Source organism: Schistocerca nitens, chromosome 3, assembly GCF_023898315.1.
Source record: "Schistocerca nitens isolate TAMUIC-IGC-003100 chromosome 3, iqSchNite1.1, whole genome shotgun sequence".
Taxonomy (NCBI): Eukaryota; Metazoa; Arthropoda; class Insecta; order Orthoptera; family Acrididae; genus Schistocerca; species Schistocerca nitens.
In genome coordinates this window covers 453,935,487-453,952,196 of record NC_064616.1, presented here as the reverse complement: position 1 = coordinate 453,952,196, position 16,710 = coordinate 453,935,487, and the positions used below count along the sequence as shown (strand labels likewise).

Sequence of the window (16,710 nt, the reverse complement as noted above, 5' to 3'; positions counted from 1 at the left end):
GACAATAGTAAAACAAGGTGAGAGCATCAAGCCAGTTAGTGGGTGGGTGGGTGCACTTGAGTGAAAGCATTTGATTTTCTACATTCAGGATGAGCAGACAGCAGTAAATATGTATAAGCCTTCTATTCATTAGATTATTAATCCAAAAAATGTACCTTTCTTTTTCTTGTCCTGTTTGCCACAGATGACCCTTTAACTGTTGGAGAAGATGGGGAGGATTTCACTTTCTTCTGACGAGAGCTAGACTCCTTCAATTTATCCTGAGATGGTGAAACTTTTTTCTCCTTCACAGGCAGGTCAAATCTAACTTTGCGAGGCCTTAAGGTTTTCCGCGGCAGTGTTTCAGGTGTCACCGATTCCTGCATAGGTAAGTATATGAACAGATCAGATACATGTTAAGCTTGAAAACAAGTCCACATTCAAGATCATCACAACAAAAAGCAAAAGAACTTTAACACTCATGTTATAATGAAAAATACATGCATGCATTAGCTGAATCAGACGCAACATGTTACCCACTCAATCCACCTACTATGGGATGAATCCCTATAAATTCTATGGCAAATTTGTCCAAAACTGTAGGTACAGGCACTCAATAATGGGACTATCAGCATCCTTAGCAAAAAAATTGAAGATAAATGTGGTTTAAATGTCTAAAATACTAAAATAGGAGTACACCAGAAGTATGCAACACTGACAGAGAGGTGTGTGACTGCCTAATTAATAACAAAAAAAGGATAAGCCATCCCTGTAATGACAGATTAAAAATGGACAAAATATTTCACGGATGAACAGACAAGCATCAGTGTCCAATGAATACCGCATTTCAGCAAAGCGTACTGATGAACTGGATGCCAAGGAGCTGGCGCTGGCCTTGTAACTCCTATGCCTCCTGCTCCTCCCTCCTACCTGGTGTTCTGTACGAGGTCCACACCCAAGTGAGGGCATGCATCCAGTATCTCTTTCACACTCTTCCTGCCACCAAGTCGTTCTGTCTAAGATCTGCAGACAGAGACGCACGCTGGTGGCATCCCTGCTGTTGCTCTGCCCAGCTCCGAAATCATTTCATCATAGGATATCTCCTCCGTCTTCTTAATCAAACTCAGTGTGGGTTTCCAGGTCTAATTAAGGATCACGACTGATCAGCGGCTCACTTTCTCAAATCTCAATTGATTTTTAATCACACAGTCCCAGAAGACATCTGTTTCAGAATGTTAGTACAGTCATAATACATTTCATGTAATTCTGATAGGCAATGTTCCGTGACTGTCAAATGTATAGGCTGCTGAAGTCTGGTGTGTCATTGGTTTTCTTGACAATGATCTATGACAGTATGCACCATTTGGCTTATATAAGTTACGCCACATTGAAAGGGAGGTTTGATAAACAATAGATTTCTGTAGTTAGAGGTCATCCTTTGTGCTAACAAGCAGTGCCTGTATTTTAATGAGAGGTGGAAGACAGTTTCCACTTTATATTTCCAAATAATTCGTCCAATCTTCCCCACTACTGCACCACAAAATTGATTAATTGCAATAGACGAATCCTCCTAAGGTTCCTTTTATGTTTCCACTTGTTTTGAAGTTAGCGCAGGATGCAGAGCTCTCTGAATTTGTCACTCTGTTTATCTCTTTTTCTGCAATACCATCCTCAGAAGTTTTTGGTTCAGACTCCCATTGTCAGGGAACATGGAAGTCACATGTACCTATGTTTTGAGCATACCACTCCTCTGTGCCTCGTAGTGGCAGCTGTGCGAATATAAATTTAGGTCACTGTTCATCTTCTTATGGTACACGCTGTAGCTCACATACTATGGTTCTGACACCAACTAACTTCTGGTGCTGTCTAATTACAGTATATATTGATATTCAAGTAAGGGAGTCACTGATCAATCATGATAGTGATGCCATCCTTAGTAAGGCCAAGGAACCTGTACAGAGTCTGATTGAGAAGAGGAAAGAGAACTCCCATAACAAACTGAATTCAGGAGCAGGCAAAGCAGCAGCAGAGATGCCACCAGCATGTGTCCCTGTGTGCGAATCTTGGATGGTACGGCCTGGCTCTGGGAGGAGTGTGAGGATGAGATGCTCGAGGCACACCCGCACTTGGATGTGGGCCTCATACAGAATGCCAGGCAGGAGGGTGAGGAGGAGATATAAGCCTGGTGCCAAGTCCAAAGGCCTTCAATTCTGATGATGGCAAAGTGGTCATTTGTTGAAATACTGTACCCACTGGATACTGACATCCCACTGTCCACTATGAAGCACTTTGCCATGAATTACACAGAACAAAGTTGAAGAAACACACATTAAAAACCCTCATATATTTTAGGAAGCAAGTCAGACATGGCACAGAATCTTAAAAATTGTACCTCATTCATCTCATTATCAGCTATAGAGGGCACACTGGGTAACTAAGCTTCTGTCCTCTTGTCAGAATACAAAATATTGTCAGAATACAAAATATTGTCAGAATGCAAAATGTAGTCACAATAAATGTGACTTGATCTGAACACTGATCAGCCAGAACATTAAGACTACCTACCTAATAGACGGTATGCCCACCTTTGGCACGAATAATAGCGGCGACACATCATGACATGTAAGCAGTGAGACCTTGGTAGGTCACAGGAGGGAGCTGGCCCTACATCTGCACACCCAACTCACCTAATTCCCATAAATTCCAGGGAGGGGAACAGTGAGCTCTGATGTCATGTTCAATCACATCCCAGATGTGTTTATCAGGTTCAGATCTGGACAGTTGGGGGCCCTGCACATCAATTGGAACTTGTCACTGTGTTCCTCAAATCACTCCATCACACTCCAGGCCTTCTGACAAGGAGCATTATCTCGCTGAAAAATGCCACTTAAATCGGGAAACACGATCATCATGAAAAGGTGTACGAGGTCTGCAGTGTATGATACTCCTTAGCCATCATGGTGCCTTGCACCAGCCCTACTGGACCCATAGGTGCCCACATGAATGTTCCCCAGAGCAGAATGGAGCCGCTGCCAGCTTGTCTCTGTCCCACAGTAGAGGTGTCAAGGAGCTGTTCCCCTTATGAGTGACGGATTCATGCCCTTCCACTGGCATGATGAAGAAAGTATCAGGACTTGTCATACCATGCAACGCTCTGCCACTACGTCAACGTCCAGTGCCAATGGTCACAGGCCCATTTCTGTCTTAGTTGTCCATGTCATAGTGTTAATATTGGCACATGCATGTGTCATCGGCTACGGAGGCCCGTCGTTAGGAGTGTTCAAAGAACTGAGTGTTCAGACACCTTTGTACTCTGCCCAGCATTAAAGTCTGATGTTAGTTCCACCAGTTCACTGCCTCTGTGCCATCACAATCTGCACTTGGTCAAATTCTGATAGATCATGCACCTCCCCCATTCTACACATACGCTCACTAATACTACATGCACCATGTGTGTGTCTGACTAGCAGTCATTCCTCACCATGTGATGCTGTTACTGTCTGGATGGGTTTATATTGATAGCAGGTCACTGGTCATAATGTTCTGGCTGATCAACATATGCCACAAACACCACACATTGGATAGTCTTCTCACTGTGCCATACAACTGTGTCTTACTTGTAGGGGGCCACACTGAAAAGTTATGTCTCTGATTTTTTTCTGTGAAAACTCTTAATCCTTTTTAAATAAAACAAACTTTATTAACATTCTACATCTTTATTCTTTACGTCTACATATTTATTTCTCAACATCTCAACATAGTCACTATGGTGATGAATGCATTTCTCTGAATGAGAGAGAAGTTTGTTGATACAATCATTGTTGCCTTTGACAGAGCCACAACCTCACTTCTGCTTGCATCACTCCATCGCTATCGAAGTGAAGGCCTCGAACGTGTTCTTTAAGTTTTGCAAGCAGACTAAAATTGGATGTGGCCAAAGTGGGACTTTATGGAGGATGACTGATTACAGTGAATCCAAGAAGTCTATCATGGTGCTCACATTGTCATGCTGAAGGAGAGGTTGCTCCATGTGTGGAAGAACTCTTGGAATTAAAAACTCAATTACAGCACACCATTTCTCATGCACCGACATAGTTACATGATGCACCAAGAGTTTTCACATTAAAAATTCGGAGGAATTATGTTCTGCATGCTATTATGGATGAGTGAGAAGAGCACCACCTCATTTGTATGGTTAGAAGGAGGTATACCACAGCAGAGTAGTTGATTTAGCAACAGCAACTTATTGCCCATCACCTGTAGCCACTTTTCTTTACACTGAGTCATGACCCTATAGCTCAAGAGCTAAAATGTAGCATATAAGGAGATAGCATATTGATCCACACGATTTAAGGTACTCGCCTACTTGGTTGTCACGTCCTCCTTGCATTAAATTCCCATGGGTACTGGTACCCAGCAGAATGAGACATACTTCTCCATCCTTTGTGGGGGGAGGGGTGGGGGGAGGGGTGGGGGGATCCTGGGTACTTTATCTATTAGGAACAGGTTAGGTAGAGGTTGAAGTGCAGTTGCAGTCAGAGTACAAATGGCAATTAGCAGTCCAAATACGTATCTGCACCAGTGCCCTCAAAATCATGTGCATCATACACAGTTAATTCCCTAAACATGCAGGTATTGAGGACGAGATCAGGAAAAACCACAGAGGAACCAACAGAGGCCCATCTGTAATTGCAGCTAAGTGGTAGTTGTGCTCATTTAAAATTTCACAAAACACTGTATTAAAAATACATGCAGGAGTGCATTCCCTCCTTCACCTCACAACATCTGAAATTATTCTACAGCCAGGGTGGAAGTTGGCTCCAACCCTTGGTTTGGGTTGGTACTTACTTGCTCAACAACTAGTATCTCTAGCTCATGTTTTACAAAGTGATGCAAATGACCTCATTGCTTATGGATGATTTCATTCAGGATATTTATTCCACAGTACAATAACCAACAGATCGGTATGGGGCGAATTTGGTTTAACGTGGATCAGTCCTAGCGGGTGGCTATAATTAAAGTGCAGCTACTCACAGAAGTCGCGTGTGGGGGCTGCAATTATCGTATGGCAGTTAAAACTAGGTACATATTCTAATTTTTTAATGTGGCATTGATTTATGCTGAAAAAAAAAGTACTTACAATTTTGGCCACCAGCTGCAAATTCAGTGCTGTGGATGCAAGAAAGACATATAGAAATGTTTCCATTCATACGGGTTATGAACAGGAAGTAGGTAAAAAGATAAAACAAGTGAAAAAGCATAATGTTGGATTTATTATTAACCACTGTTTACAAAATTTGTTCGATATGAGGACTGAAGATGTTGACAAGATGCTACACCCATAAAATGATGTGAGCAACAGATTCTGTTCCAATGGAATCTGAGCACTGTGTCCCTGTATACTGGCCTTCAGATCAGATGGAGACTAAAGGAGTCCCTGGTAAACACATTCTTTTAGATATCTCCAGAGCCCAAAGTCACATGGATTCAGGTCAGGCAATCTTATACACTACGCATCCGGAAAACCTCTCGAGATAATATGTTCGTGGTAGGTTGTATTAAGCAGATCTTTCATTGGACAAGCGATACAAGATGTTGCCCCATCTTGGATGAAAACAGTGGTTTCCACACAGCTGCACTCTTCCACATCAGGAATCACATGCTGTACAAGGTTGTCTCAATAATGTGCAGATGTCACAGTACATTTGACAGACTCTCTGTGTAAGTTCTCTTCAAAGAACACATTGAGAATAAAGGTGCTTGTGAATCAACACTACACAGTTTCACATGGTGAGTGCAATGCCTCTCTGTGCACAACAATTTAAGGGGACATTGTATGACCTATGCAGCCAATGTTATATTATCAAACATTGCGACCCATTATCTTAGAATTTTTTTCAGATGCCAGCTTTCCATAATTACTGAAAGCACATTTGGAGATGAACAGAACTAGACTTATTGCAAAAATCATGTGGCGACATGTGTTAGGATTTTTCTCTCAAACATGCAACTTTTTGGCAGAATTCTGTAAATAAATTAATATAAAAATTAAACACCATGGTATACTTTTTCTGTTGAATCTCATACTTGGCATACTGTGGAAACCTCATGTCTCTACGATCAGTACTTTTCCAGAAAATGGTCATTTATTCAAAAAATGTAGTTCTGAGATAGTGAGGTTTAAAGTTCTTTTTATTACAAATTCTGATATAGACTCACATTTCTAAGGCTTTTAAGCACTAGAATTGTCCTGGCTCATTTTCTGAGGCCTCTTCAGTGTCACAATTGCACAGTTTTGCCTTCTTTTCTTTCTTGCTTCTTGAGGGCAATACTACGGTAGCTACTTGGGCTCGTGTGGTCATTCCCAGGTTTTAAAAAAGGGATTAAAACTGCCTCACGCCACGCGTCAGGAAAGTGACCCAACGCCCAAATGTCATTAAAAAGTGCGAGGAGGAGTTCTCTGTTGCGCATTGTGAGGTGCCATAGCATACTGTAATGGATCCTGTCGTGACCAGGGGATGTGTCACGAGCTCCAGACAATGCAGAATCCAGCTCCCATATAGAGAATGGGCAGTTGTAAACTTCATGAGAGGTGGACTGGAAGTTCAGACTACATTTCTCAGCAACCGCTCTATGGCGCTGGAAACCTGGATCCTGACTGGTTGTTGCAGTAACTGTGGCAAAATACGCTGCCATAGTCTGGGCAATGTCTCGCGGATCCGTGTGGAGAGTGCCGTTAGTCATTACAGCAGCTATGGGGCACCTCCCTCCTCTGCCAGAAATTCTCCTGATGGTCTCCCACACAATGGAACTTTTGGTGGAACGATTAATGGTGTTCAGGAACGTTTGCCACGACCTCTTCTTGCTCTCACGAATAATGCGGCGACATCTTGCCCTCGCCACCTGAAAGGCTGCAAGATTCTCAGCAGTCGGCCGACACTTGAACTGACGCAGAGCCGCACGCCTGGTCCTGATTGCAGAGCGGCATTCGGCACTCGACCAAGGCACAGGTGGCCTCTTCCGGTGGCCTGTGGACTGTGGAATGGATGCTGCAGCGGCGTGGTGGACCGTTTTGGTAATATGATCCACCCACACCTCAACATTCGCAGTGTTCGAATTGGGCCAACTGGCTATAAAGTGTCCAGTCAGCTCCACTGAGCACCCATCGTGGTGGTCTCCTTTCGGGCCCCATGCCATCTGGCAGGTGAATCCAGATTGGGAAATGCTCACTGCCATGCAAGTCAGCAACCACTTCCCAGTGAGCACTGGCGGCAAGAGCTGGAGAGCAAAGCGAGAGACCAATGGCAGAGAACGACCCAGTCGCCGTGCAGAAATGAGTACTCTGTCCTCCATTGAGCAAGTAGGCACAGGATGACAGGAGAAGCCTCGCAATCGCTCTACCCCTGGGGCAGGTAATTGCAGAGCCCCAAAGCACATTGTGGGCATTAAAATCACCACAAATAATGAATGGCTGGGGGAGCTGTGTAAGAAGGTCGGTGAGGGCCGCTTCATCAAGAGCATCATGTGGGGGCAAGTAAAGTGAACAGACAGTCAATGGATGACGCACGTGCACGGACACAGCGACGGCCTGTAAAGTCGTCGTAAGTGAGAGAGGCGAGGAGTGGTAGTCCGTCCTGACGAAAATACCTACGCCTCCTCTAGCTCTCTCTCCACGTAGGTCGTCCTTTTTGTGGAGTGTATAGCCTCGTATCTCAGGGGAGTATGATGGATGGAAATACGTCTCCTGGAGACAGAGACACAGTGGTCTACCCTGAGAGAGTAGACGAAGTTCCTCCACATGCGTCCTGAACCCTTGCAAGTTCCACTGGAGTATGGGAGCCATCTATGTTGAGGGTAGCACCTTCATCCTGTCTCTCCGACGGGGCGGGGAGACCGCAGCAGGTGGAGGGGCAGGCATGGGACGAGATGATTGCCCCACACATACATCGTACTCCATAAACTCTGGGGAAGAGTCAGATGAAGCCTCGCGTAAAACAACATCTGCATGGTCAGATGGTTTACCACGGGATTTGACCCGCTGTTGCTGCTGTACAGTAGCTTTCTGTGGTTTGGTGGACTTTGGGGGAGCTGATGTGGGAGTGGTAATTGGCGCACTGGGCTTGGGAACAACCTCAGCTATTGGAGGCGCGAGGGGCTGGACCAAGTTCGCCACTGTACCTGTGTCTGCCGTTCCGAGTAGGGGCTACTGGCTCTGAAACACTGGCTGCATTGCAAGAGCACTGACAGCTGCAGGTGTTAGTGCCAACACTCACCACCTCAGTCTGCGTTGAGGCATCGACTTTTGGAGTAGGCTTCTGTACCAGGGATGCAAAAGATGTAGCAAATGTGGGAGGTTGCATCGACTTATAAATCTTCTTGGCCTCACCATAGGGGATACGCTTGGTTGTTTTTATTTCCTGGACCTTGCGTTCCTCTAAAAATATGCGGCAGTCCCTACTCCAAACAGAGTGCTTCCCAGAGCAATTAATACATTTAGCCGGAGACGAGCAACCAACTCCTTCATGAGCAGCCTGACCACAGTTTCCACAAGTCGCTTCGCCTTTAGAGCCTAAGGTGGTATGCCCAAAACGCTGGCATTTAAAACAGCGCATTGGGGCCGGGAAATAAGGCCTCACACTAAGGCGAAGGAAGCCAGCTTTAACATGTTCAGGAAGTTTTGTGCTACTGTAGGTCAGAATAAAGGAGTCGGATTTGACAAGAGTGCCATCAACCCTCTTCATGATGTGTTGGACATCAACGATACCTTCTGGAGCCCACTCACGTTGCAGTTCTTCCTTGGGAATATCAACTAGATCCCGGCATGTCCCAACACCTTTGCTGTAGTTCAAGGTGCTGTGCAGTTCAGTGTCTATGGCATACTCTCCAAGGCATTTAGCAGATTGGAGGTTAGTTGCTTGCTGGGAAGTGGAAGTTTCCACTAGCAAGGTCCCATTACGTAAGTGCTTCACCGATTTTAAGGAGCCAGAGATTCCCTCCAATCCCTTTTGTATATAGAAGGGCGAAACCTTCTCAAAACTACCCTCCTTCCGTTTCACAATGATAAACACACTCGGATTACCAGAATGCATTCTGTTACCTAAGACTGGACTTTTTAAAGAAGCACCGGAGTCAGGGGGACCGACTGCACGGGCCCTCTTAAGAGACTGGGTGTTAGAACCTTCCAGCGGCCCACCCTTTCCGCTGGGAGGAAGAAAAGAGGATTTCGAAGGATCCATCGCGGTCCCACGAGCAGCTAGGGAACTAGAAGTCCACCTACACAGAGCCCCGCGTGCTTAGGTAAGCCTTATACAACTGGGGTGCGGCAGGTTCCCCAGAGGTTGCCCGCTATCGACTGTTCCACCTCAACAGCCACGCATCTCATCAGCGCGCAGCACACCTTGAGATTGAGGGGTTGTTTATAGAGGTTTATTCCATCCTCGCGATCTGGGCGGTCAAGCCAAGATCCCCATTCCCTGAGACACACAACGTTCCACCGCCGCGCCGCACGGTGGTCGCTGAAGTATGCTCAGAGGTTACGGTGACAGGGGACTGGCGGCGCTTACCAGTCCCCAGCTCAGGAACCCCGGGGTCGCCAAGCCCGTACCCAGCATATGAATGCTGAGCCCCTGGGGGGCTATAACCACCCAGCATGTGCCTCACACATCATGAGAAGTTGCCACCAGATGGAAAGTAGCAGCTCCCAACACTCAGCACAGGGATTGGATAACAGCCTTATAAAGCCTTCAATCTGTGGTTATCACACTGTAAGATGTTAACTGTCTTCATGTCCTTAATGTGGGACATTATAGCAATTTCAAATCAAATATGAGTACAAGAGCCATGCGGAATCCTGAAAGATAGAGCGATATCCCTCATTTGTAGGTCACATCAAATTGCAAATATAATGAAAAAGGTTAAAAATTAACACACACAGTTATCTGTAGAAAATTAAATACCTGTCTCCACACCTGCTACTCCAATCTCTTAACAATGAATTGCCATTGAGGGGCTGTAAGAAGTAAAAAACTACAAGAATGTTCACAGGTAAATAACATGGTAAATACAGAACGACTTTACACACTTCCTTGAGGTACACAATTCTACTGCTGAAAATTGAAAGAAAAATTTCACCAACTTGGTGTCTAAAAAGTCATTGTGATAATGAAGGACCGAATAAATACAGACAGATGCGCACTAAAGCTCCATTGCTGAGTCTGCCCTAGAATGCTGTCATTCCATGTAGGGTTGTTCATCTTAACTACGTTAAAAAAGATTTCTACAATTCTATCTGTGTTTGAAAGCCTATCATACAGCCATCTCCAGCTAGGTCTGGTTGTTGACTGTCAATCAAAACCTTCCAAGCATAAACACAGTGGTTACAGAGCTGCCTATCCTCTAGTGACCAACCTACGTGACAGGTGACCATTTGTTCCATGGTCGTTCCTACATAGCTCAATAATGTGACACATTTGTAATCACTGAGACACAGTTAACCCTTTATAGATTTGAGGAGAGCTACCAGAATTGTCTCTTTATGAGCAGGGAAATATCCTGCCTGGAATATTGAACTGGGATTCTATTTATGCCATACAATTTTGAATGCCACTGACTAAGCTACCTAAGTACGACTCACGACCCACCCTCACTGTCTCCACAGTATCCTTTCTTCCAAGAGTCCTAATGCCACAAAGTATGCAAGAGAACTTCTACATCTACATCTACATTTACATTCATACTCCGCAAGCCATCCAATGGTGTGTGGCGGGGGGGGGGGGGGGGGGCACTTTACGTGCCACTGCCATTACCTCCCTTTTCTGTTCCACTCGCGTATGGTTCGCAGGAAGAACGACAGTCAGAAAGCCTCCGCGCGCGCTCGAATCTCTCTAATTTTACACTCGTGACCTCCTTGGGAGGTATAAGTAGGGGGAAGCAATATATTCGATACCTCATCCAGAAAAGCACCCTCTCGAAACTTGGACAGAAAGCTACACCGCAGTGCAGAGCGCCTCTCTTGCAGAGTCTGCCACTGAGTTTGCTAAACATCTCCGTAATGCTATCACACTTACCAAATAACCCTGTGACAAAACGCAGCGCTCTTCTTTGGATCTTCTCTATCTCCTCCGTCAACCCGATCTGGTGTACGGATCCCACACTGATGAGCAATACTCAAGTATAGGTCGAACGAGTGTTTTGTAAGCCACCTCCTTTGTTGATGGACTACATTTTCTAAGGACTCTCCAAATGAATCTCAACCTGGCACCCGCCTTACCAACAATTAATTTTATATGATCATTCCACTTCAAATCGTTCCACACACATACTCCCAGATATTTTACAGAAGTAACTGCTACCAGTGTTTGTTCTGCTATCGTATAATCATACAATAAAGGATCCTTCTTTCTATGTATTCACAATACATTACATTTGTCTATATTAAGGGTCAGTTGCCACCCCCTGCACCAGGTGCCTATCCGCTGCAGATCTTCCTGCATTTCGCTACAATTTTCTATTGCTGCAACTTCTCTGTATACTACAGCATCACCCGCAAAAAGCCACATGGAACTTCCGACACTATCTACTAGGTCATTTATATATATTGTGAAAAGCAATGGTCCCATAACACTCCCCTGTGGCACGCCAGAGGTTACTTTAATGTCTGTAGACGTCCCTCCATTGAGAACAACATGCTGTGTTCTGTTTGCTAAAAACTCTTCAATCCAGCCACACAGCTGGTCTGATATTCCATAGGCTCTCACTTTGTTTATCAGGCGACAGTGCGGAACTGTATCGAACGCCTTCCGGAAGTCAAGAAAAATAGCATCTACCTGGGAGCCTGTATCTAATATTTTCTGGGTCTCATGAACAAATAAAGCGAGTTGGGTCTCACACGATCGCTGTTTCCGGAATCCATGTTGATTCCTACAGAGTAGATTCTGGGTTTTCAGAAATGAAATGATACGCGCGCAAAAAACATGTTCTAAAATTCTACAACAGATCGGCGTCAGAGATATAGGTCTATAGTTTTGCGCATCTGCTCGACGACCCTTCTTGAAGACTGGGACTACCTGTGCTCTTTTCCAATCATTTGGAACCTTCCGTTCCTCTAGACACTTGCGGTACACGGCTGTTAGAAGGGGGGCAAGTTCTTTCGCGTACTCTGTGAAGAATCGAATTGGTATCCCGTCGGGTCCAGTGGACTTTCCTCTGTTGAGTGATTTCAGTTGCTTTTCTATTCCTTGGACACTTATTTCGATGTCAGCCATTTTTTCGTTTCTGCGAGGATTTAAAGAAAGAACTGCAGTGCGGTCTTCCTCTGTGAAACAACTTTGAAAAAAGGTGTTTAGTATTTCAGCTTTACACGTGTCATCCTCTGTTTCATTGCCATCATCATACCAGAGTGTCTGGATATGCTGTTTCGAGCAACTTACTGATTTAACATAAGACCAGAACTTCGTAGGATTTTCTGTCAAGTCGGTACATAGACTTTTACTTTCGAATTCACTGAACGCTTCACGCATAGCCCTCCTTACGCTAACTTTGACATCGTTTAGCTTCTGTTTGTCTGAGAGGTTTTGGCTGCATTTAAACTTGCAGTGAAGCTCTTTGCTTTCGCAGTAGTTTCCTAACTTTGTTGTTGAACCACAGTGGGTTTTTCCCGTCTCTCACAGTTTTACTCGGCACGTACCTGTCTAAAACGCATTTTACAATTGCCTTGAACTTTTTCCATAAACACTCAACACTGTCAGTGTCGGAACAGAAATTTTGGTTTTGATCTGTTAGGTAGTCTGAAATCTGCCTTCTATTACTCTTGATAAACAGATAAGCCTTCCTCCCTTTTTTTTTATATTCCTATTAACTTCCATATTCAGGGATGCTGCAACGGCCTCATGATCATTGATTCCCTGTTCTGCGCTTACAGAGTCGAAAAGTTCAGGTCTGTTTGTTATCAGTAGGTCCAAGATTTTATCTCCATGAGTCAGTTCTCTGTTTAATTGCTCGAGGTAATTTTCGGATAGTGCACTCAGTATAATGTCACTCGATGCCCTGTCCCTACCAGCCGTCCTAAACATCTGAGTGTCCCAGACTATATCTGGTAAATTGAAATCTCCACCAAATGCTGAGAAAGTTTATGTGAAATGTATTCCAAATTTTCTCTCAGTTGTTCTGCCACTAATGCTGCTGAGTCAGGAGGTCGGTAAAAGGAGCCAATTATTAACCTAGCTCAGTTGTTGAGTGTAACCTCCAACCATAATAATTCACAGGAACTATCCACTTCTACTTCACTACAGGATAAACTACTAATAACAGCGACAAACACACCACCACCGGTTGCATGCAATCTATCCTTTCTAAACACCGTCTGTGCCTTTGTAAAAATTTCGGCAGAATTTATCTCTGGCTTCAGCCAGCTTTCCGTACCTGTAACGATTTCAGCTTTGGTGCTTTCTATCAGCGCTTGAAGTTCCGGTACTTTACCAATGCAGCTTTGACAGTTTACAATTACAATACCGATTGCTGCTTGGTCCCCGTATGTCCTGACTTTGCCCCACACCCTTTGAGGCTGTTGCCCTTTCTGTACTTGCCCGAGGCCATCTAACCTAAAAAACCGCCCAGTCCACACAACCCCTGCACAACTTCTGTGAAGTTTGGAAGGAACAAGATGAGGCACTGATGGAATTAGAGCTGTGAAGGTGGGCCATGAGTCGTGCTTGGCCAGCTCAGTTGGTAGATAAGTTGTCCGTATAACAAAACTGTGATCTAGTATTCTGATCCTTCATCATTGTGCAAAAGTTGGTCTACATCTCTAGCACAATAACTACCAGACAACAAAAATTTCTCTCTCTTTGCTCACTTCCTTAGCTTCTTACTTTTCAATTCATTGCTGAAAGTTGGTTGAGTTAGCCATGGCCCGCCTACATCTAAAACTACTTGAGGCTCATCTGTTTCTAACTGAAGTAACACATCAAACTTATTTTTCACGTTCCTTACAAAGCAGGCAGATGAAGTTCTATACCTGTTCTTTCTATTATCTGTTGTCACTTTCCACATTCTTAACCTGTCTACATATTTTGTAGTCTTACATAATTCAGCCTAAAGGGCAGCAATTTTCCCCTTCTGTTCTCCAATCTTCCCATCTCTTTTTTGGTCAAACCTTTACTGCAATTTTTATTTATGTGAAATTCAATTTATGTACATACTTTCAGACGGAGATGTACACCATGTAACTGTAGTGTAGATTCTAAACACGCGCATCTAGCAATGATTAAGTTTGTCATTAACATACATAATTTGTAGGCACTGAAAAATTTATAAATAATAGTACAAGAACAAATCATGGAAATCACTGTTCAGACCTTAACATTAATCTTGTAAGAAATGAAGGAATTATGCAGCAAGAATCAATGATTGATTCCCCGGTGAATTAATAGATTCTAAGAGACAATGAAAATAATTTTAAAATGATCTGCAACTATTCCTCCTGGCTAACTTTTCATATTCTACTGAGAAATTACTTCAGGGACTCACACCTAGTGAGTACGTGGCTGGCGACCACAGGGTCCCGAGCTGAGTCTTGGCATTGCTTCCACTTACTTATGCCAGGCTCCTCACTTTTATCTTTCCTATTTGGGCACCCTCGGCCAACTCTTGTTCTTTTCCGACCCTGACGCTATTAGGTTTCGAGGGCTAGGGGTCTTCCATTTCCAACCTATACTTCTACTGAGCCGAATATCTCCCGAGATAAGGAGATTACCTACTATCAATTGCCAACGGCCTTCTCGGAGGGCAGATGAGTGGCTAGAAGGAAGGGCACTCTCTTGCCCTTGGGGTGGGAAACTGCTCCTAAAGGCGGAGGAGCCACAAGGTGGCCAACGGCATAGAATGGAGAAGGCAACGGGAAACCACTCCATTAAAGACCCGGGCGGGTATCCCAAGTATCAACAGCTTATGATGGAAAGCTCTTTGGTTAAATTCTCCGGAGGTAAAATAGTCCCCCATTCGATCTCCGGGCAGGGACAACTAAAGAGATACCAAAATCCAAAAGCATTAATGTAAGAAGGATAGCAACATGGAACACCAACTCACTTCTTAAATGTGGTAAACTGGAAAACTTGAAAATGGAAATGAAACGAATGGATATTGATGTACTGGGAGTCTCAGAAATGAGATGGCCAAATGCTGGCGACTTTTGGTCAGGGGATTACAGAATCATACACATTGGAACAGCACAAGACAATCTCGGGATTGTAGGAGTGGGAATTATCCTCAATAAAGAGATGGGGTTAAGAGTAAAAGGATTTGTTCAACATAGTGAGAGGATAATTTATGTCCAATTGGAAACTAAACCAAGAGACACAATCATAATCCAAGTATACATGTCAACTACGAGGCACGAGGATGATGAAATCGACATGATGTATGACCACCTTGAAGAAGTAATTGGCAGAAAAAGGAGCTGAAAACCTTGTCATCATGGGAGATATGAATGCCGTTGTTGGGGAAGGTAAAGAAGAGGATGTGGCAGGGAATTTTGGATTAGGATTAAGAAATGAAAGAGGGGATAAACTTGTAGAATTCTGCCAAAGAAATAAACTTTGCATTACAACTACCTTCTTTAATCATCATCCAAGAAGAAGATATACTTGGAAAATGCCTGGTGACATTAACAGATATCAAATTGACTTCATATTAGTGAAGCAAAGATTTAAAAACCAAGTTAAGGACAGCAGATCATATGCAGGCTGTGATGTGGAAAGTGACCACATACTCGTTATGAGGATGACTGAACTAAAATTCAAGAACATTAAAAAAAGAAGTACATGTAAATGGGATTTGACAAACCTGAAAAACGAAAATACACTAAAGCACTATCAACTAGAAACAGACAAGAAAACAAATACACAGGGCTGCAATGACATCCAAAGCAGCTGGGAAAAAATAAAAACTGGTATTTTAGAAGCAGCAGAAGAAGTAATAGGAAAAGAAAGGACAGAGAAAAGGAAGGAATGGATCACTAATGATCTACTAAATATGATGGAAGAAAGAAGGAAATTAAAAAATTCTGTGAAGAAGGAAGACCAAGAGAAATACAAGAGTCTGAAAAACAGAATCAACAGAGAGGCAAAACAAGCAAGAGAAAAATACCTTGATGATCTCTGTATTTCAGTTGAGGACAACATGAGCAAGGGAAATATCGACAAGGCCTATAAATGTGTGAGACATTGCTTTGGAGACAGAAGAAACAAGTGTAGGGCTGTGATGGATGAAAATGGCAATATGTTGGATGACGATGATGAAGTTGCAAGAAGATGGAAACAATATATAGGAAAACTGTACAGCGGACCAGACCTGTCTGAAAACATCATGGAAGAAGAAACAGAAGTAGATGCACACAACATAGGTGAACCTATATTAAAGGAAGAGTTTGAACTAGCTCTGAAAAAACTGAAAAACAACAAATCGCCTGGTATAGACAATATCCCAACCGAACTTCTGAAATCTGGAGGAGCAAAACTGAATCAGGAGTTGTATAATCCCCATTCCAAAGAAGGCAAATGCTACAAGATGTGAAAATTATAGGACGCTCAGCCTAGTTACTCACGCCTCTAAAATATTAATCTCAATTATCCTAAAACGCATAGAACAAAAAGTCGAAGCTACACTCTCCGAAGACCAGTTTGGATTCTGGAAAGATAGAGGAACCAGAGAAGCAATATTTGCTCTAAAACTAAT

The 16,710-nt window shown here is 43.7% G+C and overlaps 1 protein-coding gene across 1 annotated transcript in view; it reads right to left on the bottom strand.

Annotated features, from left to right (window-relative positions):
• LOC126248382 (uncharacterized) overlaps positions 1-16,710 on the bottom strand; it is a 549,077-nt gene that overhangs the window by 497,531 nt on the left and 34,836 nt on the right. The window contains exon 2 of the mRNA XM_049949323.1: positions 156-359. Within this exon, the coding sequence (XP_049805280.1) occupies positions 156-359 (204 nt within the window). The remainder of the gene's footprint in view (positions 1-155; positions 360-16,710) is intronic.